Source organism: Panicum virgatum, chromosome 4N (assembly GCF_016808335.1).
Source record: "Panicum virgatum strain AP13 chromosome 4N, P.virgatum_v5, whole genome shotgun sequence".
Lineage (NCBI taxonomy): Eukaryota > Viridiplantae > Streptophyta > Magnoliopsida > Poales > Poaceae > Panicum > Panicum virgatum.
The window spans coordinates 4,352,930-4,380,451 of NC_053148.1; the positions used below are offsets into that span (position 1 = coordinate 4,352,930).

The window sequence follows — 27,522 nt, forward strand, 5'->3', positions numbered from 1 at the left end:
AACGTTGACGTCGCGGTGGTTTCAGAGACCCTCGGCTCTCGGCCGGGCTATTAGCAGCGCATGTTCGCGGCGTTCCCGGCGACCGCGCACTCTCACCCAGCTGGTGACGCCATCACCCCGCCCAGCCGGAACTTGACCGAGCCGCGGCCTCGGTCCGCGGAAGGCGAAACGGCACGCGCGCCATCGACCTCAATCGCCATCTCGGCGAGCAGCGGCGGGAACCCGGCCGTGCTCTGGCGCGCCGGCGCACATGCCCAGGCTGGGGTTGGACGGTAATTGGAATACCGTCCACCCCCTGGGTCCCTGGGAGCCGTCGGATCGTGCACGTGTGGCCAGGATCCGTCAGAGCAGCGACCGGACTGGTTCATCTTCTCGATCAGGGACCCGGAGGGCGGTGGTCTGACCGTGTGAGGCCCAGCTGGTGCGCGAGCGTGGCGCACTGGCGCAGCGGCGGAGGTCCACGGCGACGGCTCTGCTCGAGGACGCCGGAACCCTCGCCGCCGCTTCCTCCCTGGCGCTGCCAAACGCCTCGAGGAGGGAGAGGAACTCGAGCCGGTGTGGGGGCGTGGAACGCGGACGGTGAACGGCGCTCGCGCGCCGCCAGCGCCTCCCCCGGAAAGGCGACATCGACGGCGCCGGGGCCGCGCGGCGATGCCTCGTTGGACGGTAGCGGACCCGCCCGCGAGGGCGGTGCGGCGATAACCATGGCGTCGTCAGCTGCAGCTGCCAGCTGCATGTCTCTCCAATTCGAAATTCCTAGTGAGACGCGTGTGCTAGCTTTACTGTATGTAGCTGGTTGCACGAGAATCGACAGAAGAAACGAGGGCACAAGAACACTGACACTGAGAAACCGAATTACATGAATCGCAAGACCCATTCAAATCTGAATGATAGTTCAACATCAGGTGCCTCACCGGCAGAATGGTCATGATACTGCATGAATTTCGTGCACCAACCACTACATAAGAGAACCCAGAATAATCATGCGCCAGCAGGCTGGCTACTTCATTTTACACGCAAATAAAGTGGCAATTTGACTGACAGATGATCAGGCTAGAGATGTCTGAGTTGCTCTCTAATAACCTCAGAACATATGTCTAGTACACTTTAAAATAGTATCATGGTACAGAGATGAAATGGAGAAGACTGCAATAATTCACTCCAAATCATACAAATAGTATTGAAATTTCACTTGCCAAAGATTGATGTACATTAGCTTTGCTGCAAGTTAACTCATACACTGCAATAGAATGGATGATGGAACTGACTTCAGTACATTCTACAGTACATCAGTTGTTTGCCTAACTGGCAACTGAACATTAAAATGTACGATTTCTGTCGAGCCTTAGCTACTTAGGCATACTCAGTTACAATATTCCATTTGTCACCTATAACTCTTGGGTGATTGGGATGCGTCTTCACGCATGAAACCACTTTGCTCACCACAGATGATATAATGTTACCGAAGAACTCTATCTCCTTCAGCTTCTGGAGATATTCAAGACCGGAGATCCCATCCTTTGGTTCTTGTAGGAATGACAATGTCAGTCTCTCAAGATTTGGCAATGAACCTTTCTCAAAGTGCACTCTATCAATACTATTCAGATTATCAATGACCAACATGCTGAGTTTTGTAAATTTACCGAGGGGAAACACTATGCAATCATCAGCATACGACTTGTGATAGAGCTTGAGGCAGAGTAGGTTTGGCAGGTCTCCAAGAACTTTTATGGCCTCGGCATGGAGTCCAGTGTTACGAAGAGTAAACCTGGACACGCTTCGAAGCGACGGTATCCAAGGAGGTAGACTGTCCAACTTGCCCGCCAGGCTAAAATTAGTGACGAGTAGGGGAGGTGACTCTACAAAAGCTAGAATGTCTAGTGATGAACCATACTTCTTTCCATCTACAATGTGAATAGAGAGTGAGCTTAAAAAGTTTGCCAACTTCCCCAAAGACCCAACAAACTCCTTCCAGTTAACTTCCACATTACGGATGAGGACTTTAAGCTTCCTTAGCTTTTGCAATAGACCAACGTCCCGTAGAACCAAGGGCTGGTCTTTGACCACTATATGGGCAAGTGATTGCAGGGACTTCATATTCTTGACCACCCCAGGATCCATCTCCAAACCTGAGCAATGTTTTAAGAACTTGATGCTGCCTGTTCTTGTAAGTTGTTCCTTGTGCCCAACTAACAGATGCTTCATACAACTGAGGTTTTTTGCACTGGTTGGTAGTTTCTTGATGAGTGTTGCTCTAATATCCAGCGTCTCCAAGTGTTTCAGATTTCCTAGTCTCCGTGGCAACTTAGAGATATTAGTCTTTCTGAGGCTTAGGTACTTAAGCTGGAAAAAAAAGCAGATACAGTTCAAGTCGTTGTTCCTCAAGCAAAGGCAACCTTCCATGTCAAGTACTCTTAGCAGATGTAGCCGTGGAAAGAAGACTGGGACTTCCTCGACAGAAGCTGACATTGTGAACGAGCGAACATGAGATACACTGGCACTAGTATTTTGTACCAGGTTTTGACTACTGTGGATGCATAAGCGCCGAATTTTATCATGGTACACTAATAAGCTTCCATTATCACGTAAGAAGGATGCAAAGTTCTCCTCAAGTGACTTGGAGATGATGACTTCTAGCATTATATCATGTACTCTGCAGCTCCTCACTTTGCCATTCCAGTCAATTCTTACAGGCTGCACAATGCTTCTGGCAACAAACTCATCAAAGTAACTTTCAGCTATCTGCTCTGTGATTAATCCATACCTTTGACTGACAAAACCTTCTGCTATCCACCTTCTCACCAAAGGCCCCCTCTTGATCTCATAATTTTCAGGGAAGATACTTAGATATAAGAAGCAAGACTTCAGATGGTACGGTAGATCATCATAGCTCAAGGTCAAGACTTGCTTTGCACCTTCCAGAGTAGGATTACTTTCAAGTTCAGAGCCCAAGTTGTCGCAGACCTTCTGCCACTCTTGCTTGGTTCTATTTGTCTTACTTGCAAGAAGGCTGCCGATGCTCAGTATTGCTAAAGGCAAACCCCCGCATTTCTTCAAAATGGAATTTGATACTTCCTCCAACTCATCATTTGGTAATTCATGTTCAGAGCCAAAGATTCTTTTGAAGAATAGTTCTCGTGATGTAGCATCTGATAGTCGTTGGATTTTGTATATCCAATCTTGGTGATGAGAACAGCATGTTTTGGCTACATCTTCATTCCTCGTGGTTACTATTACCCTGCTACCTTTCTTATTGTCAGGCAATGCACATCTGATGCTCTCCCATGATGATATGGACCATATGTCATCGAGGATTATAATGTACCTAAAAGAAAACAAATAAAAATATAAGGGAACTCAACAAGCCAATGGAACAGCTATAAACATGATCTTTATAAGTTTCCTTTTGTTATGTAATTAATGTGTGCCTATGGCGATGAACACTGCTATTATGCAGTGATTAACTGATACCTGTGCTTTTCTCAGTCAAAAGAGGAAATAATTGTAAGCAAAAAGGTTGAGACTCCTTTGGTATTCTGCATGCAGGTTTTCTGCTCATACTTTTTTTTTCGAGTATATGCAGGAGAGCTGTGTATCATTGCATTAAGAAGAAAAGTTGATAAGTTTTCTGCTCATACTGGACATTTGTCACTTTTTACATTCCAGTTTCCAGAGACTGAACCTTTGTTAGCTCATAATTCATGACTGTAATAGAAGTGTATTAAATCTTGCGCATAATTTGACCATCACAACACTTAAAATCTAGTCTCCTTGTTGGAGTATTATTGAGCCCATGTGTATAGAGGCCCACCTAGAGTCCCTTGTATAGGTTCTATATATACCCACACATCTAGGGTTGGAGGAATACAAGCAATCATTTCCTCCTACATGGTATCAGCTAGCTCTTCCTTCCTCTAGCCGCCGCCGCCACCATGGCTGGCTGGCCACTGGCGCCCCCTTCCCTCCTCCCCTTTCCTCCCCTTCCCTCCTCTGCTCCTGCGCCGTGCGCGTGGAGCAACCCTGCAGCCGCCTTTGCTGCTGCTGCGGGCGGCCTCCATGGCGCCCCTGCCGCCGCCGCCGCCACCTCCATGGCCGGCCGGCAGCCGGCGCCGCCTCCTGGCCCGTTACCCTCTGCTGCAGCCTCCTCTGGCGTGTGGTCGCCGGCTGCCGCCTCCTCTCGCGCGCCCAGATCTGCTGCGCCGGGCACGTGGTCGCCGGCCGCCGCCTCCTCTTCCTCTGCTGGCGCCGCTGTGCCTGTGCCGCACGCGTGGAGGTCCGCCGCGCCGCCCGCCGCGCCGGCCCTGTTCGTCCTCGACCCCTCCCTTGCTGGATCCGCCGCGGAGGCCGCAGCACCTGCAGCGGCGGACGCTGCCGCCACGGGAGCAGTAGGTGCTGCTGCCCTGGCTGCGCCTTTCCCCTGCGCGCCGCGCCAAGGGATGCCTGCCAGGGAGGAGCCACTGCAGCCGCCGACCTCTGCGCCGCAGACGCCACTGCAGCCACCACCAGGGCTGCAGCTGCCCGCGGCCGGCGCCTGGCGCGCGCCCTCCTCTGCCTCCCCTGCTCGCGCTGCGCCGACTGCGGGGCCCGGATCCGCCGCCGCTGCCCTGGCTGCACCTTTCCCCTGCGCGCCGCGCCAAGGGGCGCCCGCCAGGGAGGCGCCACTGCAGCCGCCGACCCCTGAGCCGCAGACGCCACTGCAGCCACCACCAGGGCTGCAGCTGCCCGCGACTGTCGCCTGGCGCGCGCCCGAGCTCTGCTGGCGCCTGAGCTGCGCCACCGACCCCGCGGCCTGCGTGGTCTTTGCTGCCCCGGCGGCCGGCGCGAGCACTGCCACCGCTGCCGCTGCCGCTACTGCCCCCGCGGGCGCAGCCGGCGCGGCCATAGTCACGAAGTTCCCGGGTCGAACGGGTCGAGGAACGGGGTCGAGGGTCGAGACTTTGTAAAATTGTGGTACGAGGGGGGTATACCCCTTTGGAACGAGAACCCGAAATTTGGTACGTGAATCCGTGGCTAATGGGTCGATGACCCTGGGACGGTCCTAAGAGTCGAGGGTCGTGACCCTAATTAATTTGGATCGATGACCCCGGAACGATAGATACAGTGTAGGGTCGTGATCCAATGTATTTTGGATCGATAGGAATTCAATTATATAATATAAAAGATAAATCACACATCACACAATCCAATTAAGAAAAATTCGAAGCCAACAAATAGTCTGATACTCTCTTCACAATCTAAATTTATTTTATTGAATATAGAAGCGGGAGGACGACTGACGACGGATGGCAGCGACGCTCTTGCTGTTCCACGCTCCTGCTTCTAGCCTTCTACAGCTACAGCACTCCTGCATCCTTGCCTCCTGCGCTTCTGCTGATGTGTGAACTGCAAACAATATTGAACAGAGACTTTGATTCAGTATACAACTTTACGTAAATTTAAATGGAAAATGGCATGCATATTGAATTACCTCAGTTATTATTTCTAGCATTCCTTTTCTTTGATGATGAGGGGCCCGGCTCGTCATTTGGAGGATCAAGATCAACCTCGGCATCATCCTCCAAATTAGTCCAGCGCAACTGCTCCAGCTTAACTCTTGATTCCTCCAAAGAAGTATCTTCTGGAATTGCATCCCACTTGCTGTTAGGGCCTGCTTTGTAGTCTTCTGAAAACCTTGACAAGCGGCGAATATTGGAGTGAACGTAGACCAGCTTGTCTGCTGTTTTAGAATTAAGCCTATTCCTTTTCACATTGTGGATGTACGAATACGTACTCCAGTTTCTCTCAGCTGAGGAGCTACTGATTGGCTGAGACAAAACCCTCAAAGCAAGTTCTAACAGATTTGGAGTCTCTGAGCCGTAGTTGGACCACCAGTCAATGGGTTTCATTGTGCTTGCATCATTTTGAACAGACGTGAATGAAAACATCCCTTTCTTCATGTGAAATGCAGTAAACTCTTCTAGGTAATTCTTTCGTTCAGCATCAGTATCTGCTATTCTGCGGAAAGCTTCCAGCACCCCACGCATGACCTCCTTATCTTGATTTGGAGCCTTTCTGGGCTCACCTCCAGGAGCGGGTTTTTTCAAGTACTCAATATCATAATACTCTGGGCATAGTGCAAAGGCCAAACAATGCAGAGGGATATTCATTTTCTCCCACCAAGGATAATGTTTTCTACCGTGGGAAAATCAAGCCTGTGAGGGTAGTCCAACTTGGTCATCACATCTTTTATCTCTCCCAGCATGGTGTCCATTTTTTCATATACTTCACCCATCTTTGGGCCTTCTCCATCACTAAATTTTACCATCAGGAACAAGGGCTTTGTGAGAGCAAGAATGCTTTCAACCTCTGTCCAAAACTCTTCACTGTTGATAGTGTCAACTGCAATCTTTGCATATTTATCACTCCCATTGTGTCTCATCCAGTCCTTCCATTGCTTTGTAACCACCGTGGTAGCAAGTGCTTCACAGCAGTCACTCAGCCTCTTTAGCAAAATATAATGGGACGTGAATCGTGTCTTTGCCACCCTCAAGAGATCTAGTTTTGAATTGGCTCTGAAAATTGCTAGGCCATGTTGGTGATTCAGAATGAATGTGACTAGAGCTTTACCAGTACTGTATGTCTCCTCTATCCAAGGAAGTGCTTTGGCTAAATCCTTAAATATCAGATTCAGAGTATGCACTACGCAAGGTGACCAAAAAATGTGTTTGTGCACCTAGGGAAAAATAATGTTTCAAATTAATAAAAACTGAATGTCTGAATAGGACTCTGAAACTCTGAATCTGAATCACTAAAAGCAATAATAGTAAACTTATAAAGAGAAGAAGGTGACAAATACGTACTTTTTCAATTTCCCGTCCAGCTGCCTTGCAATTTGATGCATTATCAGTCACAACTTGCATAACCATCGAGGCTCCAATATCTTCGATTGCCTTAAGCAAATAATCTGCTATTGCTTCACCAGTTTTCTCAATTCCAGAAAAATCATCTGCATACAAAAACATTGAACCACGGCTATTTGATGCAATTACATTGATTAATGGCTTGTTCTTCATGTTTGTCCACCCATCAGAAACAATGGAAACACCATGTGTGTGCCTAATTAAAAGAAATAAGTCAAATACCTCGTAAGTAGCTGTATAAAGATAACTTATATATGCATTGTAAATAGACTGTTGCGTTGCGTACCATGTGTTTTTAAGTGCGCCCAAGTCTTGCTCAACATTTCTCTTGCATGCATCTAGAAGGGAGGTTCTTGCCTTCTCACTGGAAGGTGATTTGTATCCCTTCGGTCCTTTGTTTATGGCTGCTACCATTTCAGACCACTGAGGACTTCTCAACACATTAAAGGGAATTCCATTAGCGCACAAGCACCGCATTATTGCCATGTCAACGGCATCCCTTTCTATCATACCAAAAGCATCTGCCACTGGATTGTGCCTTTGGGTGGCCGCTGGTTTAGAGGAACCTCGTAATTTCTGAATCTATACGAAATATATGATAACTAAATCAGAATCTATACAAAGAGGCTACCTAATACTGAATAACTGAATTTAATGATAAAGAGACACACCTTCTCATACAGTTCTTTATACTTGGCGCGATTACTTTGTAGTGCCGTACAACGACTAATCTGTGCCTTCTTACCAGGTCCCGCACCGAAAAAATGCATTTGAATTCTTGTCGAGCTGCTGCTGAACTTCTTTTTGCAGTGCTTGCATTGCCAACCCTTTGATCCACCAGGATTCTTCCCTTTGCCAGCATATAATATTGTTACCTGTTCAAGGAGGACTTGTCTCTTTGTATGATTCTGTACTTCAGTTTCTTCTTCTTCTTCTTCACCTCCTTCATCAGCTTCTATGGGATCAATTTCGTCACCACTGTCCATGTGCTCTGGTGCTTCGTGTTCCATCTCGGCCTCCTTACGTTTCTTCGATCCAAACGCCATTGCTATTCCTAAAGTAATTAGAAGTAGATTACTAGATGCAACAAGAAAGAAGGAATGCAGGATTTCAAGTGTACGAGATTGAATTTGATACGAAGTTACGAACCTCCTCGGCCTGCAATGCGCAGACGTGAAATCCACAGCAAAGGACGAATGAACTGGAGAATTGAAATTGGCGTTGAAAGTTGCTGGAAGGCTTGTTTCAGATCCCGATGGGGCAATATATATATAGGTGATTCAGAATTCCGATCGGCAGTATTAGGAAGGACACGATTTGTCAGGCAACTGATTAGTAGCTATCCTAATATGAGTTAGCCTACACGTATTACAAATGCTACTGGTACGGTTGGCTGGTCACCTGCCCACCTGGTCCATTGTCAGTGACTTATATTTTATATTCCTCCAAAAAATAAATTATGAGCATGCTTCTATAAAAATTATGAAAAAATATCAAATATCAAATACTAAAATTTTGAACAAACGCTTTAGTTTATGCTCGACTTGATAAAGATCAAGCTTGATCAATAATTAACTAAGGCCTCTTTCTCGTTTGTCACCTATACCTTAGACTTAACAACATAACTAGCTGTGGGCTATGTAACTTTGCCATGTCAGCTTGAGGTTTGCTTGTTTTGCCTTTTTCAAGAGCTAGCTCATAGAGACAAGTGGATCTCATACATTGACACGTACCATGAGGTGGTTGTTTCACGAAGCAATGACCTCTTTATCTCTCATCTCTCTCTCTTCCTAAGTGGCATTGCTTGAGACGATCTATGAGACCGCTGACGTGTAGTAATGTTCTTTATGATGTTCTAAGATGATTTGAGCTGTGTGCTATAAGATGGAGAAGTAATCTATTTACATTTGTTTTATTTTATGAGGTGGACATGATTAAAGGTAGTGCAGTAGCTCAACTAGTTTTGTTAGCATATAATTCGCTCCGTTTGGCTGGCTGTGTCTGGTAGCTAGTGCTGATTTGTTGTCAGAGAAAAGTACTGCTGGCTGATGCTGATTTGGTGTGAGCGAAAAATACTATTGGCTGACAAGCTAGCTGAACAAAGCGAATGTCGTTGCCCCATAAGTTTCTACAGTAAATACTATATAGAATCATAGATCATCTCCAATGACATATGCATAGACATAGCATAGTGGATTGATAATTAAATGTTAGTAGTTACCAGTACTAACATCTAGTAGAAATAAAGCAATACCACTTATAGATTTCAGTTATCATCATAGCACGCTGGTTAGTTGGATGCCTAGTTTTTGCATCTCTCTTTTGGTCGTGGGTTCGATGCCTAGTTTTACATCTCTGTTTTTTTTTAACGTATTAGGGAATGAATCGTATTAGGGAATGAATCATGGAAGGAATAAATGGTAATTGGGGAGTTATGGAGGGAAATCTCCGGCCACGGTAGCAAAAATTTTCCAAAAAATAATATGTACATACAGATACAGACTACAGAGACCAGATAAGTCCGCCTCCTCCATACGAGAGAAAAGAGAGTAATAAAAAAAAACAAAGCTCAGCAGTCAAAGGCTCAAAGCAGAGGAGCCGTCCGCCGTCCGCCGTCCACGAGATCCCTGGCGGGGACTCCGCGCTTCGCAGCAATACAGCCGGCGGCTCGTCACCAGGGGTCACGAGATGTCGCGGAGGGCGCCATGTCCGCTGCAGCGGCCGCGCCGCGTCGCGGCGCCGGCAGGGAATGGACGGCCCGCCGCCGTCGTTGTTCCTGTCGGGGAATCGATGCAGGCGAGGGCGGCCGCCGCGGTGGTGGCGGAGGACGGGAGGACTACGACTCCATCTTTTCCGTAAGCCTTCCATCTTCATCTGCATCTCATCCCGTTTGAGAATCGAGATTGAGAGAGACCCTGCGAAAACAATCAGGCGAGATCCATTTTAGTTGGGACGGGATCCATCAAATTGGGGCGGCGACCCATGTAGTTTTGGGACTCGCCCCATCCTGTACCTGAGCGGCGACGGGGCGGCGACCCACCACGAATCGGAACGTCGACCCACGTCGTCCCCGACCCGCGAATTGGGGCGACGAACCCGGGTCACGGAACGCGGGATCGACCCCGAATTCTGTGACTATGGGCGCGGCTGGGGGCGCCGCCGCCGCCGCCCAGGCTGCCGCCGCCCCTGCCGCGGCCTGGCGTGCCATGCGACGCGAGCTCGACGCGCTTGCTGCTATCGAGCAGACCACTGCGGTTTGCTACACGAGTCCAGAGTTTACGGATGCCGCGGCTGCCCCGCCCGCGACCTCCCCTCCTCTGGGAACCGACGTCCCTCGCGGCGCCGCCGTGCTCGCCGCGCCGGCAGTCGTGCCCACTGCGCACGCCGCGCAGGCCATCGCGCCCGCCGCGCAGGCCGCGCGGGCCGCTGCCTCCCTCGCCGTCGTGTACGCCGCGCAGACCGTCGCGCCCAGGGACCCCGCGCGGGTTGCTGCCTCCCTCGCCGCCGCGCGCGCCGCGCAGGCCGCTGCCCCGAGCGCGTGGCTGCCCCAGGGCGCCGCCGCCGCCGCCGCTCTCTAGTTCGCGCCGTTCTAGACCCCGCCAGTTCCTCCTAGCCAGCAGCCGACCTGGCCTGGGGGGTGGGACCAGGCCGCACTGGCGCAGTCCTTCAACGCCACGGGACGGACGCCGCCGGTCAGCACCGAGTGGATCGCCGACTCGGGTGCCTCCTTCCACACCACCCCACATGCTGATATCTTGTCTTCTGTCCGACCCCCATACCCCTCTTGTCCTTCTTCTATCATGGTTGGTGACGGGTCTTGCCTTCCTGTCACCGACGTGAGTTCTGCTCCTGGCTCTTTTCGTCTTCTCAATGTCCTTGTTGCTCCTCAGATGATTCATAACCCTCTTTCCATTTGTCAGTTTACATCTGACAATTTTTGTTCCATCGAGTTTGATTCTTCTGGCCTCACTGTAAAGGATTCGGCCTCCCGGCGTCCGCTACTCCGGTGACAGCACGGGCCCCTTTACACCCTTCGCCTTCCTTCTTCCGCTGCACCAGTCTCGTCTTCTTCTTCGCCCTGGCCGTCTTGGTCTGCCGCTTTTGCCACGACGCCGTCTTCCACCACCTGCCACCGCCGTCTTGGTCACCCTGGCCGCGACGTTCTGGCTCAGCTCAGTCATAGTACCGATGTTCCTGGTACTAGGTCTCCTGCTGAGCCTCTCTGTCATGCGTGCCAGCTCGGTCGTCATGTTCGGCTCCCCTTTTCCTCTTCTTCTTCGCATGCGACGCATGCATTTGACCTTGTTCACTGTGACCTGTGGACCTCTCCTGTACTTAGCCTTTCTGGTTATAAGTACTATCTGGTGGTGGTCGACGACTTCTCGCACTACTCTTGGACGTTTCCTTTGCGCGCCAAGTCTGAGACCTTCCCCACCCTCCTCCACTTCTTTGCCTGGGTGTCCACTCAGTTCGGCCTCACCGTTAAGGCCGTCCAGTGTGACAACGGGCGGGAGTTTGATAACTCCACCTCCCGTTCCTTCTTCCTGTCTCGGGGTGTTCAGCTGCGTATTCTTGTCCGTATACCTCTCCTCAGAACGGCAAGACTGAGCGGATGATTCGCACGACGAACGACGTCGTGCGCACCCTTCTGATCCAGGCTTCTCTGCCCCCGCGCTTCTGGGCTGAGAGCCTCCACACCGCCACCTACCTGCTCAACCGCCTCCCGTCCACTGCTTCTCCTGCTCCCACTCCACACCACGCTCTCTTCGGTACCCCTCCTCGCTACGACAACCTTCGGGTCTTCGGGTGTGTGTGTTACCCAAACACCTCCGCCACCGCTTCTCACAAACTGGCGCCCCGCTCGACTCGTTGTGTGTTTCTCGGGTACTCCCCTGACCACAAGGGGTACCGATGCTTTGACCTCACCTCTCGCCGTATTCTGATCTGCCGACACGTCGTCTTTGACGAGTCGGATTTCCCCTACTCCACCTCCTCTACACCTTCTCCTGACCCCAAGCTGGGGTCTCTGTTTCCGACTGACCCGGTGGTTCAGACACCGTTACCTGTCTGTCCTTTTCCTGCAGGTTTTCCCGGAACGCCGGCACCGTTTCCGGTGATCCCTGCTGCGCCGAGCGCGGCCCCGGTGCCCGCGGTTCGCGGACCTCCGGTCGTGCCGCGCGCGGACCCGGTCTCCCGTTGCGCCACGCGTGGCCCCGGTGCCTTCCCATGCACCTGAGCGGTACGCTCAGCCGGTGCAGGTGTACCGGCGTCGCTCGGCGCCGAACCCGGCACCGCAGCGGTACGCTGAGCCGGTGCAGGTGTACCGGCGTCGTTCGGCGCCGACACCAGCGCCGCCTCTTGCTCCGGCGGCTACTGCGACGCCGACACCGGCACCATCGCCGCCGCCGGCTCCCGCTCGAGCTGAGCCGGAGGTGTACCACCCGCCGGTCATCCATCGGGATCCTCGGCATATCCATCCCATGGTGACTCGGCGGATGGCGTCTCAGGCTGCGACTCTCTCCGCCACCGAGGGAGTGCCGCGGGTCTCTCCGGTACCCTCCTCTGTCCGCGACGCCTTGGCGGATCCTCACTGGAGTCGCGCGATGGAAGAGGAGTATGCGGCTCTTCTTGCCAACCAAACGTGGGACCTCGTGCCGCGTCCGTCTGGTTGCAATGTGGTGACTGGCAAGTGGATCTGGACGCATAAGCGTCGGGCTGATGGCACACTGGAGTGCTACAAGGCTCGCTGGGTTCTCCGGGGATTTACTCAGCGGCCTGGTGTGGACTATGATGAGACCTTCAGCCCGGTCGTGAAGCCCGCTACGGTGCGCACGGTCCTCTCGCTTGCGTTCTCGCGCACTTGGCCTGTGCACCAGCTGGACGTGAAAAATGCGTTTCTTCATGGCACCTTGTCGGAGACTGTTTACTGCTCTCAGCCAGCGGGATTTGTGGACTCGAGTCGTCCGGATATGGTCTGCCGGCTCAACAAGTCTCTCTATGGACTGAAGCAGGCTCCACGGGCTTGGTACTCTCGGTTCGCCACGTTCTTGTTGACACTGGGGTTCACCGAGGCTAAGTCTGACACGTCTCTCTTCGTCTACCGCCGTGGGGATGCGACAGCATATCTGCTGCTATATGTCGATGACATTGTGCTCACAACTTCCAGTCATCAGTTGCTTCAGAGTGTCATCTCCTCTCTGCAGCAGGAGTTCGCTATGAAGGATCTCGATCAGCTCCACCACTTCTTGGGCGTCACTGTTGAGCCTTGCCCGTCTGGTCTTCTCCTTCACCAGCGGCAGTACGCCCTCGATATTCTGGAGCGGGCTGGGATGACTGATTGCAAGCCCTGCTTCACTCCTGTCGACACTCAGGCGAAGCTGTCTGCTGATATGGGTGATCCGGTGGCTGATCCTACTGCCTACCGGAGTCTGGCCGGCGCTTTGCAGTACCTCACCTTCACCAGGCCGGACCTCACCTACGCTGTTCAGCAGGTTTGTCTACATATGCATGATCCCCGGGAGTCACACCTTACTGCGCTGAAGCGTCTCCTCCGGTACGTCCGTGGCACTGTGGACCTCGGCCTGGTACTTCACCGCTCGTCCTCTGCTGAGCTGGTGGTCTACACCGACGCTGACTGGGCTGGCTGCCCGGACACTCGTCGCTCCACCTCCGGCTACGCCGTCTTCCTGGGCGGCAACCTGGTCTCCTGGTCATCCAAGCGGCAGCCGGTTGTCTCCCGCTCCAGTGCTGAGGCGGAGTACCGGGCTGTCGCTAACGGCGTGGCGGAGGCGTCCTACCTACGATAGCTCTTGGCGGAGCTCCACAGCCCGCTCGCCAAGAGTACGCTCATCTACTGCGACAATATCAGCGCCGTGTATCTCTCCACCAACCCCGTCCAGCATCAGCGGATGAAGCACGTGGAGATCGACCTACACTTCGTGCGCGACAGAGTCGCAATCGGCGATATTCGGGTACTCCATGTCCCGACTACCTCCCAGTTTGCTGACATCTTCACCAAGGGGCTGCCCTCCTCGACCTTCTCGGAGTTTCGATCTAGCCTCAACGTAGCCGGTGGCTAGTTGTGGCTACGGGGGGTATTTGTCATTTGTACTCTCTTCTTGTCCGGTCTTGAACACCGCTGCGTCGGTTGTTCAGACTGCGGGGGTGTTAGCTTTCTTGTTGTCCAGTCTTGAACACCGCTGCGCCGGTAGTTCAGACTGCGGGGGGGGGGGGGGGGTGTTGGAGTATTATTGAGCCCATGTGTATAAAGACCCACCTAGAGGCCCTTGTATAGGTTCAATATATACCCACGCATCTAGGGTTGGAGGAATACAAGCAATCATTTCCTCCTACACTCCTGACTGTGCAAAGATGACATACAAATCCAATATTCCAAACTATTATAGGCAGTTGAAACTTGACAAGATGATCCTGGATTTCAAGATGATCCTAGATTTCAAGGGGAAGAAAGCATGTGATATTTGATGTTATACTTGGATTTGTTTTCTTAATGCAAGGGAAAAAATAGGAAAAAGATCACAGAATCCTTTTATTTTGACCAGACAGTAAAAAGTTTCACATCGAATGTCCCAACAGTTTAAATTACAGTCAACGGCCACCTGAAAGCGGTAGCAGCCAGTGTGCAACTCAAGTGGTACTATCTTCAGAAAAGAACAAGGTGGCAGTTCACTTTATTTTTCCAAACCAATTTCAGGACTCAAGAGTACAATACAGGGAAGCATAGATACCTTTTGCCAATTTTCAGACATGCATCAAACTGGATTTAAGAAAAAAGGACCAAATTCCTAGGCATAGCTGAACTAAAAGTAACTTTATATATGTATAAAAGTTATAAGGTGGGCCTCCAGCACCTTGCCCCTTCGCTACATGACGAGGACTTCCAGAGGTGTTGGCGAAAGGCTGCGTGTAGAGCCGGGAAGACCGTGCAGAAGGGTTTCAACTCCTTGGTGATCCTCACGGCTTGGTCAATTTGGAAGTGTCGTAACCGTTGTGTGTTTGACAACGAGCAACCAAGGACTTGGTGCTGCAGGAAGTCGCCGAGCAAGCAGGCCTCTGGGTTTTGGCAGGAGCAAGGGGGCTGGGTTCCTTGTTGAGTTGAGTTAGCCTGGCAGGGTTGTCTTTCTTGTTTCTAGGCGCGAATGTAACAAAAAACTAACCCAAGCCGTGGATTCGGGCCCTTTTTTTCTACCTATTAATGAAATGACGCGCAGCTCTCCTGCGTGTTCGAGAAAAATAAGTGTACGTGCAAAAGGCATGCAAATATTTATGTTGCATGTTTCGCAATAATATATAGATAGTCGATTATTCTCCAGATCAAAAGAATATAATGGTTCATTACAGGAAGCAATATAACAAAAGTTGCTGATGTACCTTTTGTCTTGTAAATATCTCCTAAGCATCTCAGCCAGTACTGCAACCTCCAGCCTTTCAATTCCCTCCAAGTTTTCCTCTGTGAAATGGCCATACTTGCCTCCTGCTATTGCCATGGCCTTGTGAGGTCGCTGGATCAACTCCCTTATCATGTGCTGAAACAGGGTCCTGATGTTGAAGGTCTGTGACACAATGAACAATGGACAGCACTGAAAATCAGCCCCTTTCACCACTGGGCTCTCGCACACCATCTGTGCCAGTGTGGTCTTGCCTAGGCCACCAAATCCAACTATGGCTAGCACGCGAAGCTGGGGATCATCTTCCATTAGCCATCTTACAAGCGCGTTCCTCGGTTCATCAATGCCTACAAGCTGTGCCTCCTCTGTAAAGAGAGCATGCAGCTGTGGGTCAAGATGAAGAGAGGCATGCTTCAAAAGTTGTGAGCCCGATTCCCGAAGTTGGGCCTTTGCTAGCATCACTCCGTAACGTGAGCGCCGCTCACCAACATCCCGAGCACGGGTCTTCAATTCTTGCAGCTGGATGGCAATGTGACGACGGCAACCAAGCAGGTCAAGAATGCACATTAACCAACGACGTAAGCCCAATCCTGATGAGTCACCAAAGTGGTGTATGAACTCATCAATGCAGTCCTCAGCATCATAGGCAATCTCCCTCACTTGCTTCATCCAGATTCTCACTTGATCATCATGGCCCTCTGACGTGGTGAGGGTGCGCAGGAAAGCATTCATACTCTCAAGCTCATCTTTGATGAACTGCATGTCTCCATACACACCCTGTACCAACCACCTCTCCTGGGAAAGAAGGCAGCCAAGCTTGCACAGAAGACTCCTCACTGCACCCTCAGTCAAACTGAAGATAGTGGTTTCCATGTGGAAATGCAAATGCTTCTTTTGTTGGAGTCTGGCTGCTTAGGCTACATATATAGGACATTTAGTTCATGGGCGGAGCTACGTGGATGCCTGGGTATTCCTAGGAATACCCAACTTTTTCCCCAAACAATCATGTACATTTGAAGTATGTATATATGTATAACTTATATTAGGTTATATTCTCTGTTCTCTAGGTTAGAAATCAGCCAAATACGATCTTTAGAGGTCCCATCGCCCACAAATCCTCTCTCTATCCATGTATCAATTCAATCCATCTCACGCACGTTCTTGTACAACCGCGTCCTGGTTCCCAAAAACCAAAACCCAGTTGCAAGGATGCAGATAGCTGCATGTAGTCGGTGCTTAGGGTGAAGGGGAGGGACCAGCCGCCGTAAGCTAGCAATGCATTAGGGTTAGGGAGCCTGAGGCAATGCTGCCAGGGACGGCGGTGTGGCTGCACCCACGGTAGAACAGGCCGAGGCTTCAAGCATCATGACGCCATCTGTTGATTACCCTGAGATAATATGGTTCAGTCTGTGGCAATCATTTATTGCAGCTTATCTGAACAAGCTATAGGTACCAAATTTTGATAGAAGAAGCTGCGTATTTTTAGCTAATTATGTGTAGTTTGAACATTTAAATGCTCCTTTACCCATCAGAGCAAACTTAAGAGCAGACTTATGATCAAATTTGGGACTGAACAATTACAATCTTTACAAATCAGCGCTAGACTTAACTAACTATAGGTTGTTCACCTAGTATATGAACTAGTTCATTGTTGAATATGAAGTAAGATCCAAAAAATGAGCTTGTATCTTTAATTGTCGATATTCTGAACTTGTATTTTTATTGGATTTTTTAGAAAGTGGGAATACCCAACTACAAAATTCTGGCTCCGCCACTAATTTAGTTGGTTTAACTCTGATATGTTGCAGCATAAGATTACTTTCAACTGCACTTTCCTGATAATTTCAAGCTCCGTATCGCTTCACTTGGAAGCCATAATAGTAAATTGCATAAAGGGGAATTGTACTGATTGCAGTCTAAGTTGTTGACAGGGCAATGACATGACATAGAGACTTCCAGTTCTTGGCAGATTGCCTGCGGAATCCCATATAGTCAGGAACTTGAGTGTGCAAATTTTTTATAAACTACTCAGCAAAACATATTAACTTTGTAGTCCCAAAAGATGTCAGTATACAAAAGATCCCATTCAGGCATTCACATTCCAGCTAACTGACAAATGCTTTAGTCAATGGTGAGCTTGACAACAATGCCGAAACACTGGTAACCTTGAGTTTGTTAAATATACACAATGCTGAAAGAGTGACTCAAAAGATACACTTCCAAAAAGAACATAGACAAACAATATCACCCAGTCAACAAGACAAGCTAGCAAAGTGGCAATAATGAATGAAATTCAACATGGAAAAGGTGAAAAGCAAAGGTTGATGTCAAATATACACACTCGTGGAAGCATGAGGCAGTGTAACCAATAAGATACACATCCAAATGATATACTGTAACCAATGATATACACATCCAAAGACAATGCTGTAATTCAACATGAAAAGGTAAACACCATATGTCCTGATATACTAAAAGTAATGCCAAAAGACTGATACCCTTCAGTCTGTTAAATATAGAAAATTATGGAAGAGTAACACAAAATTTACACATCCGAACTAAAACATATGTAGACAAAGTCACTGTATAAGAAAGGGCAAGAAAAGATGACTGTCACCCACCACGAAATCAGCATACTGTACTTCAACATTATTTAGTCAATTTTGAAGAAAAGTGGAGCATACAGTGATGATGAATTGCCTGCTACTTGAGGTTCTCAAGAATTCAAACCTGGACAACTAGGAGAGCAACCAACTCTTAGTCAAAGGGTCTCCATACGTGTATGTCTGCACCCTATCAGATTGGCAGTGCTTACCAACCTAAAAGAAGAATTATTCACACACAAAATAGAGAGCTAAAAAAATGTCATTAGCAGTAAGTGTTGCTACACACTATATAAAAAAGGGCTGAAGCGTGGCAGTTCCATTTGTATCTAGTTGGCAACTTGACATGCATTACAAGTAAATTGCCAGCCAAGAAAAACACATGTAGACAAATCAAGAGGATCTTTGGAAATATACTTAAACTTTAGACGAGGTCCATTCCTTTATTTACTATTAATTTCGAGACCAGGTGTCAGGTGATGTACGCTCTTGCATTGAACATTAAACATACAAACAAACTCAGTGGCACCTGGATTGTTTGTGAAGTTTGACATCACTCCTTCGGAAACTTAAAGAGAATTTCAAGAGTAAGTGGTAACAAAGAAGACAAGTACCTGGCTTACGAGGCATTTCATCAAGTGACACGCGGCTTAGGAGTGCCGACAGCAGTCTGCAACCACGCCATGCGCTCGGCCGCTCGCTGAGGCATTTCGTCGAATAGCAGGAGATAGGCGCCCAGGTCACATTTGCCGGCGAAGACGCCACTATGCTTCTCCAAGTGAAATTAACCCTCCCTTCTCCGGCTGCCGCGCACGATCGGGACTTTGATCCTTGATCAGCAGCAGGTCGTGACGCTCGGTAGCCATAGGCAGGCGGTCGCCGCCTCGCCGGCGCCCCTGTGCTTGCACGGCCGCGCGGGCCGGGTAGTTTGTCCGAAGCTATCGAGCGGCGAGCCCCAGCCAAGGTCAACTCTACCGAACTCCTCTCTCAGAGGTTCCCCTCTGGCCCATTCTGAAAAGAATGGCGCGTTATCCGTCGCGAAGATAAATTGCATTGGCAAGCAGAATAAATGTTCTTCTTAAAAAAATTAAAATAGGAAAGAGAATTGAAATTACGCCCAGTTTCGGTTTGAATTTCTGCCATTGATACACCAACTACATCTAAAAACTAAGGCAGCTTGATACACCAGCAGAGCAGATCAGTAACTTCATACAGGCCGGAAACAAAAGCATATGTGTTGAAGTAGCAATACACTGAGGTATGAATTTCATTGATCAGGTCGGGTCACAAATATTCATGAGGTCGCTAGAATGACCCTAAAACAAAGTGAAAATACTTTTAAGTCTTATAATTGGGATTTCAAGATGAAATGGGAAAGACCATGGCTCACTTCAAATCACCAAACTACCATCAATTTTCACTTGCTAGAAAAGTACACTACTGGTGGTGCAAGCAAAGTAACTCATATAACACTTAGTATCATATAATACAATACAATGAACTGCACTGCAGATTAGCGTACATTATTCTATTGCTTAAAGTAACAAACCACTTCCATGAATAGGATGCGTAATGCCAAATTATATGCTACTGGGTTTGCCACTTAAGCGTATTCAGTTACAATATTCCATTTGTCACCGATAACTCTTGGATGGTTTGGATGTGTCTTCACACATGATACCACTTTATTCACCACGGATAATATGATGTTACCAAAGAACTCAATCTCCCTGAGCTTTTGGAGGTTCTGAAGACCTGAAATCCCATCTTTAGGTTCTCGAAGGAATGATAAAGTCAGCCTCTCAAGATTCGGCACTGAACCTTCCTCGAAGCGCACCATTTCGGTGTTCTCCAAATTATCAATAACCAACATGCAGAGCTTTGTAAATTTACCGCTGCAAAATACTATGCAGTCATCAACATACGAGTTGTGATAGAGCTTGAGGTAGAGTAGATTTGGAAGGTCTCCAAGAACTTCTATAGCCTCGGCGTGGAGTTGGGTCTTTCGAACAGTAAACCTGGACACGTTTCGAAGTGATGATATCCAAGGAGGTAGACTCTTTAATTTGCCTGTGAGACTAAAATTGGTAAGAAGTAGTGGAGGTGACTCGACATAAGCTAGAATGTCCAAAGATGAGCTATGCTCCTTTTCATCAAGAATGTGAATGGAGAGTGAGCTTAGAGAGCTTGCCAATTTTCCCAGTGACTCAACAAAAGCTTTCCAATTCACTTCCACATTGCGGAACAGAACATTGAGCTTCCTTAGTTTTTGCAGCAAACCGATCTCTCGCAGCACCAATGATTGCTCCTTGACCATTATATGGACAAGTGATTGGAGAGCTGCCATATTCTTGACCACCCCAGGAGCCATCTCCACGCCTGAGCATGGTTTTAAGTACTTGACACTGGCTGTCCTTGTAAGTTGCTCCTTGTGCCCAACCAATAGATGCTTCATGCAACTGAGATTTTTTGCACTGGCCGGTAGTTTCTTGACTAGTGTTGCCCTAATGTCCAGCGTTTCCAGGAGCTTCAGATTTCCTAGTAGCCGTGGTAACTTGCAGACCTTGGTATTTCTGAGGCTTAGGTACTTAAGCTGGAAAAATTTGCAGATACACTCCAATGTGTTCATGCTCAAGTAACTGCAGCCTTGCATGTCAAGTACTCGTAGCAGCCGAAGCTGTGGAAAGAAGAATGGGACTTCCTCGACAGAAGCTGACATTGTGAAGGAGCGAACATGAGATACACTGGCACTGGTTGTCTGAACCAACTTGTGACAACTATGGATGGAAAGGCGACGAATCTTGTCGTGAGAGACCAATAAGCTTGTGTTATCACATAAGAACGATGCAAAGTTCTCCTCAAGTGACTTGGAGACGATAACTTCTAGCATTATATCATGAACTCTGCAGCTCCTCACCTTCCCATTCCAATCAATTCTCACAGGCTGTACAATGCTTCTAGCCACAAACTCATCAAAGTAACTTTCTGCAACCTGCTCCATGCTTAATCCATGCCTTTGACTGACAAAACCTTCAGCTATCCACCTTCTCACCAATGGTCCCCTCTTGATCACATAATTTTCAGGGAAAATACTTAGATATAAGAAGCAAGCCTTCAGATGGTAGGGTAGATCATCATAACTCAAGGTCAAGACTTGCTTCGCGCCTTCCAGAGTAGGATTACTTTCCAGTTCAGAGCCTAAGTTGTCACAAACCTTCTGCCACTCCTGCTTGGATCTATTTATCTTGCTTGCAAGAAGGCTGCCAATGCTCTCTATTGCCAAAGGCAACCCTCCGCATTTCTTCAAAATGGAGTTTGATACTTCCTCCAAGTCATCAGTTGGTAGTTTATCTGCCGAGCCAAAGATCTTTTTGAAAAATAGTTCACGTGATGTAGCATCAGATAATCTCTGGATTTTGTAAATCCAATCTTGGGGATGAGAACAGCATGTTTTGGCCACATCTTCATTCCTTGTGGTTATAATTACCCTGCTACCCTTCTTATTTTCAGGCAGTGCACATCTGATGCTCTCCCATGCTGATATAGTCCATATGTCATCAAGGATCATAATGTACCTACAAGAGAAACGTATAGGAGGAAAGTTTGATTTGAAGGCATGATATTCACTTCTTAATGAAATATGTGCTAAGGCACGGTCGCAAAAAAAAGGCATGATATTCAATTCCTAGGCCATAACCAAACTGAAAGTAAACTTTTTCAAAAGAAAAATTAGAAGAGTGCCTTCACATGATATTCTGTTGTAGACCCTAACCTGAAAGTAAATTTTTTCAAAAGAAAAATTGGAACCAAATGTTCCTTCAAAAGATGCATTATTATTTATGTTTCAGTTTTCACAAGAATATACTAATAATTTGGGATGTTTGCAAAACAACAACATTATAATGGTCCATTACTGGGGGAGAAACACAGCAATAACTCTATTGTACCTTTTGTCTTGCAAATATCGCCTGAGCTTCTCAGCCAATACTGCAACCTCCCACCTTTCAATTCCCTTAAAGTTTTCTTCTGTTAAATGGCCATGCTTGCCTCCAGCTATTGCCATTGCCTTTTGTGGGCGCTGGATCAGCTCCCTTATCATGTGCTGAAACAGGGTCCTGATGTTGACGGTCTGCGACACAATGAACAATGGACAGCATTGAAAATCAGCACCTTTAATCATTGGGCTTTCACACACCATCCTTGCCAACGTGGTCTTGCCAAGGCCACCGAATCCAACAATGGCTACCACGCGAAGCCGGGGATCATCTTCCATCAGCCAGCTTACGAGTGCATCCCTTGGCTCATCAATGCCTACCATCTGAGCCTCTTCTGTAAACAGAGCATGCAGCTGTGGATCAAGGTGAAGAGATGCATGCTTGCTGAGTTGCCGGCTACCTCCTCTACGCACAGTCCTTGGATGCACCACACCGTAACGTGATCGCCGCTCACCAACATCCCGGGCACGGACCTTCAGTTCTTGTAGCTGGATGGCAATTCGGCGGCGACAGACTAGTGTGCCAGATATACACATTAATTGTCGAATGAAGCCCATTCCAGATGGCTCACCTAGATGATGGATGAACTCATCAATGCAGTCCTCGGCATCATAGGCAATCTCCCTCACTTGCTTCATCCAGATTCTCACTTGGTCGTCATGGCCCTCTGACGTGGTGAGGGTGCGAAGGAAGGCATTCATGCTCTCGAGCTCATCCTTGATGTATTGCATATCACCATGGATGCTCTGAACCAACCAACTTTCCCGGGAGAGAAGGCAACCAAGTTTGCACAAGAGACTCCTCACCGCACCCTCAGTTAAACTAAAGATAACGCCTTCCATATCTTACTTTTGCGAATGGAACAGCTGTTTGAGTTATGTTGCACGGTATACATATATATTGGCCTGCTAAACTCTAATAACAGAATAAGAGTGTTTCAGACCAAAGTTTCCTGATTATTTCTGGTTCCCAATAGGCTTCACAAGGAAGCCATAATAGTATAATTGCAGAAAAGAAAATGACACGAGTTGCAATGATTGCTGATGACAAGGCAATGACACAAAACTGAGACTTTGTCCATGTCTGATGGCCAACAGATTCCAAAAACATGCTGACATGGAAACTTGGATGATATTCAACTTTGTTTACTATAATATTTTCAGCTACACATAATATTTGTAGAGTGCATGACAATGTCCCTTTCCAGCAAACCCAATTCACTTATCATGTCAGGACAGGTAATTGATCTATCTAGATATATAAGCCAGCATGATTTAGTCAACTGTACATCGATACTTGTACAATCAACTGTACAATCGATACTTAAATATACAAAATGGTGGAAGAGTGACTTATAAGATACACATCCTATAAGATACACATCCAACCCAAACATATACAAACAGAATCATCCCCATTAAGTAACACCAGATAAGAAAGTGGCAATACTACGGTTCAACAATAAAAGGAGAAAGAGCACAGGTTGACTTTGTAATACATGATGATGAATGAGTGAACAAAAAATATACACATCTAAATCAAACTAAAGAAACAAAATTACCCAATAAGTAAGAGCAAGAAAAGAGAACAGGGAGAAAGGCAAGGTAACAGCTACAGAATTTGCCATGCTGCAATTCAATGTGAAAAGGAGAAAGCCTATATCGTGATGTAAACATAACGCTGAGGGAGTGGTACACTGGCACCCTCAACTCTGCTAGATATAGAGGATTATGGAATGGTGACACAAATGATACATGTGCCAAAACATATAAGCACGCCAAAAAAAAACAGTCAGTAGTGTTTTTCTCAGCCAGCCAGTCAGTAGTGTTGTAAACATGTGCCAAAACATATAAGCACGAAAAGGAGAAAGACTACATCGTGATGTAAACATGCGCTCTGTTCAACTGGCTTCTCAGCTAGCCAGTCAGCAGTGTTCTTCTCTCACACCAAATCAGCATCAGCCACCAACTAGTAGCCAGCCAGCAGTACTTTTCTCTTACAGCAAATCAGCACCGGCTACCAGCGACAGCCAACTGAACAGAGCAAGATCAAGAAAATGTAACCAAAATAGCTAAAAAGATGGCAATTGTCTGATTCTGACATGTTTTAGTCAGCTCTAAGCAAATTACAATAAAGAATAAACTGATATTAAGGCTGGCAAAATGAAAAAAGAAAAGAACCCTAGACTATTAGGACAGACACCAACGGCCTACTGAGATATTCTCCATGCTAGTATGTAGCCCCAAACAGATCAGCAGTGGCAGTGCTTCTCATTTTTAACAATATGAACCTCAGGTAGTCGTATATAAATAGTAGGTAGAAAAACATGCAACAACACAGAACTAGCAGAAAATTCTGCTAGATAAGAAGGCTTACCTAATAGCATACGTGGCGATAATAAGAATACAAGATAAGACGTAAGTATTCAAGAAGAGAAAGAAAACACAGTATCGAACATTGACTATATGACATGGACAGGTAATGTAAACCCTAATGATTGTCTTGCTTGACATTGAGACCACAGATTTGTTCATAACCTCAGACTGAAAGAAGGTTGAGTGCGGAACACTGTAAACCAAAAGAGCAATGGACACTAGGCTACTTGAAAGGGTTCCATGTACTTGAAAGCTTAACAAGCACTAAACAACTAAGGAACAGATGATCATGACAATTTCATTGTATATAGTCCTTTTCCTTGTATAAGAAATATGGCTGCCCACCCAAAGAAAAAAAATACGTATGCCCACAGAATTAGATAAAGAAAATGAACTTTAGACAAGGACCATTTCAGTATTGAACTTTCGAAAGATGGTGACATAACATAATTCAAGAATAGACAGGAGATGTATCTTTGCATCAAGAAGAAAGTTCGTGGTGAGTTGGTGAATTACTCGATTCTAGAGTCTAGACAAACATTTGGGTGTGTTTGCAATGAAAGCAGACAATTACCTGACTATTGAAGGATTCCAACTGTTCAGACTGTTGCGCAGAAAGCCATCCTAAACGGTGCCGGCGGGCCGTCTTCGACGTCGTCTCTTCCTACACATTGAACCATCCTCTCTCCCAGCTCTGCGCCCATCCAGGCGTGTCACTAACCACTCGTGCACGAAATGTCGACAACCCTCGCACGCCCACCTGCATCCGCTCCGCGCTCTCCGTGAGGCATTTCATCGAACACCTGGAGCACGGTGCCTCGGGGTCTCGGGGACGGAGGAGCTCGCTTGCTTCGCGGCCCGAAATTTGCCGGCGCTTCTCCGCCTGCTGCACACGATCAGGACTTGATCGGCAAGGGCGTGGCGCGCCGGAGGCAGGCCATCGCCGGCGCCATGGAAAGAGCTACTCGCGCTGCCGGTCTGCTGTTGGATTTGGAGCCCATGGCATGGGGAACTACTGCAGAATTCACTTGTGATGCTTGGGGTTGCGGCCTGACCGTCGGAGCATAGAGCAGAGGTTGCGTACTCCGTTTAGCATTAGCGAATCCCTGCTACTGCTAACCGTGCTAGCGAGCTAAATACTCGACGAGCATGTTGAGCACCACTGTCAACCTGACCACACCCAATCTCTCTATGCTAAATTTTCCTTCTTTCAAACAGGTTAGACCTCATGAATCAGATCATATTTGGAGCTCAGAGCCTCAGAACATGTAAGAAGAAAGCTCCAGCACCAACACATATGTGTACACACTTATCCTGGAAGAAATCCCAGCGACGGGAGCAACTCTGCCGCTTTCCCCGTATCGTATGTTGACACGTGACCCATCGATGGGTAAGTCCCTCTTCTCACTCAGATTGCCCGTATTTGGCCCATTACGTGTTTCAATCGTGGGCCACGCTGATGTCCCGCTAAGATTTTGGGCTCACGTCCTACAGTGCTCAAACATGCTATTCGGTCCAGTTTTTTATGTCCTTCCTGTGCTCGGTAATTCAGCATACGTGTCAACTGCATCGGCGGCCGCCGTCTCTGCTTCGTACTCTCTCTCTCTCTGTCTGCGCAACAACGCAAGTTGGCGTCCGATCTTTGGTTTGGGATTTTTTTTAAAAAAAAGTTGCACGGAGCACGGGCTGTCATATAAGAGGTTAGCCACTCATACTGACCGGACTCAACGCAGAACCTCTATTTCATTTTTGAACCTCTATCATGTTGTTGTGGTGTTCATTTTTCATTTTTTTTATCTTAATATACTTGAGAAATACTACATATATAAAATTTTTGGCAAAAACAATGGGTATTCAACTGAATATCCTTGCTCTCACTTAGGCCCGCCCCTGACCATATGCATGCACACACCCACCCAGGGGCGGATCTTAAGGGGGGCTGAAGGGGCTCCAGCCCTCCTACTGCCCAAAACTCCATGGAGCCCCCCCACAGCCTCCTCTAAAAATTTGGAGACTATTGATGAAAAAAAGGAAGGGAACAATGAAGAAGAGTCACCAGCCCCCTGGCTTCTATTCCTAGCTTCGCCACTGCACCCACCCACCCACACGCACGTCCCACCATACGCGCGCGCGCACACCCACACGCACGCCTCATCACCCGGTGGGAAATCACGCGTCGGTGGCCTTCGCACATGGAGCACCCTCCAACTGAGCTACGGGTCAGTCCCCAGGCTTGGGATTTCTGCGGTGCTCTTGGTACTCTCCCGTTGGTGGTACTTCCCTTGATTTAAGGTTTTTTGTCTTCCTGTATTTTGCGGTGCCTGTGTGGTTAGGGTTAACGGTTCTTGATTTGATTCTAATTTTGATACTTCCCTTCTGTACCCTCTGCTTCACTATGCGATTCTCATACTAGCTGCGTTGCCTTTCCTTGATTTTGATGCTTCCCTTCTATGTTTTCTGTGTGTTCCCCCCCTTTTGTGTAGGTCCTGCAGGCTGCAGGACGCTTCACGTTGCTGCTAGGGGTCTTCGTTTTGGTCTTCATACCTCGTGCGAGCCTGCGAGGTACTCCCTTCATTTTTTGTTTCCATATCGTATTAGGTTTGTCTTAAGTTAAACTTGACTAACTTTGACCAAGTCAATAGAAAAATATAGCAACAACTATAATATCCAGCGTACGCACTATCAACGTATACTTCATGGTGGAGTCAATGAAACGAATTTGGTTTACCTCAAAAAAAAATGAAACGAATTTGGTATTACAAATGTTTTTTTCTATAAATTTGGGCAAAGTTTGCTAAATTTGACTTAGAACAAATCTAATACGACATGTAAATAAAAACAGAAGGAGTGCTAGCGTGTTCCTTCCTCTTTAAAATATTTCTCCAGTCCTTTCCCTACTATTACTTCATCTTGCAAATTTCTTATCTCTAACTTGAAAATACAAGTAGTAGGAGGGGTTTAATAATTAATCCTTCAATATTTTCAACATTGCATAGCCTTATCATGGAGAGTTGTGACATAACAAGAGCCTCCTCAAAACTATTAAGAATTATTCATAGTGATAATGGGTGTGATTATTATAATTTGTTAGTTGTCTTTATGATGCTTCTTGCCAATTCTGTATTGGCTCATCTTTTCATTAGAAGAGCAATGATAATGCTCAAAAAATATAATTTACTATCTGAGCATCCTTGGAATCAGTATACAAGTATACATAGAAGTGATTTAGTGTTCTGCACTGC

General features: G+C 47.7%; 3 protein-coding genes across 9 annotated transcripts; all 3 read right to left on the reverse strand.

Annotated features, from left to right (window-relative positions):
- Positions 1-1,155: 1,155 nt before the first annotated feature.
- On the reverse strand, positions 1,156-18,888 carry LOC120668497 (disease resistance protein Pik-2-like). 3 transcript variants are annotated; one of them, XM_039948226.1, is made up of 5 exons: positions 18,525-18,888; positions 18,038-18,126; positions 17,087-17,281; positions 15,291-16,241; positions 1,156-3,325 (listed from the first exon to the last, which is right to left on the reverse strand). In XM_039948226.1, the coding sequence occupies exons 4-5, from the start codon at positions 16,178-16,180 to the stop codon at positions 1,354-1,356; spliced, it is 2,862 nt and encodes a 953-aa protein (XP_039804160.1). In that variant the 5' UTR covers positions 16,181-16,241; positions 17,087-17,281; positions 18,038-18,126; positions 18,525-18,888; the 3' UTR covers positions 1,156-1,353. The 3 variants fall into 3 exon arrangements, with proteins under 3 accessions (XP_039804160.1, XP_039804159.1, XP_039804158.1); XM_039948225.1 differs by having other exon boundaries at positions 17,087-18,126; XM_039948224.1 differs by having other exon boundaries at positions 17,087-18,888.
- On the reverse strand, positions 5,104-10,041 carry LOC120668498. Of its 3 annotated transcripts, XM_039948229.1 has the most exons (6): positions 8,049-10,034; positions 7,571-7,953; positions 7,186-7,481; positions 6,840-7,095; positions 5,468-6,712; positions 5,104-5,382 (listed from the first exon to the last, which is right to left on the reverse strand). In XM_039948229.1, exons 2-5 carry the CDS (start codon positions 7,943-7,945, stop codon positions 6,143-6,145), a joined length of 1,497 nt encoding a protein of 498 aa, XP_039804163.1. In that variant the 5' UTR covers positions 7,946-7,953; positions 8,049-10,034; the 3' UTR covers positions 5,104-5,382; positions 5,468-6,142. The 3 variants fall into 3 exon arrangements, with proteins under 3 accessions (XP_039804163.1, XP_039804161.1, XP_039804162.1); XM_039948227.1 differs by having other exon boundaries at positions 6,840-7,481; positions 8,049-10,041; XM_039948228.1 differs by having other exon boundaries at positions 5,104-6,712; positions 6,840-7,481; positions 8,049-10,041.
- A 416-nt stretch (positions 18,889-19,304) lies between the features above and the next one.
- Positions 19,305-25,637, reverse strand: LOC120668500 (disease resistance protein Pik-2-like). 3 transcript variants are annotated; one of them, XM_039948232.1, is made up of 3 exons: positions 24,855-25,637; positions 21,858-22,820; positions 19,514-21,485 (listed from the first exon to the last, which is right to left on the reverse strand). In XM_039948232.1, the coding sequence occupies exons 2-3, from the start codon at positions 22,745-22,747 to the stop codon at positions 19,514-19,516; spliced, it is 2,862 nt and encodes a 953-aa protein (XP_039804166.1). In that variant the 5' UTR covers positions 22,748-22,820; positions 24,855-25,637. The 3 variants fall into 3 exon arrangements, with proteins under 3 accessions (XP_039804165.1, XP_039804166.1, XP_039804164.1); XM_039948230.1 differs by having other exon boundaries at positions 21,858-23,938; XM_039948231.1 differs by having other exon boundaries at positions 19,305-21,485; positions 21,858-25,637.
- Positions 25,638-27,522: the final 1,885 nt, after the last annotated feature.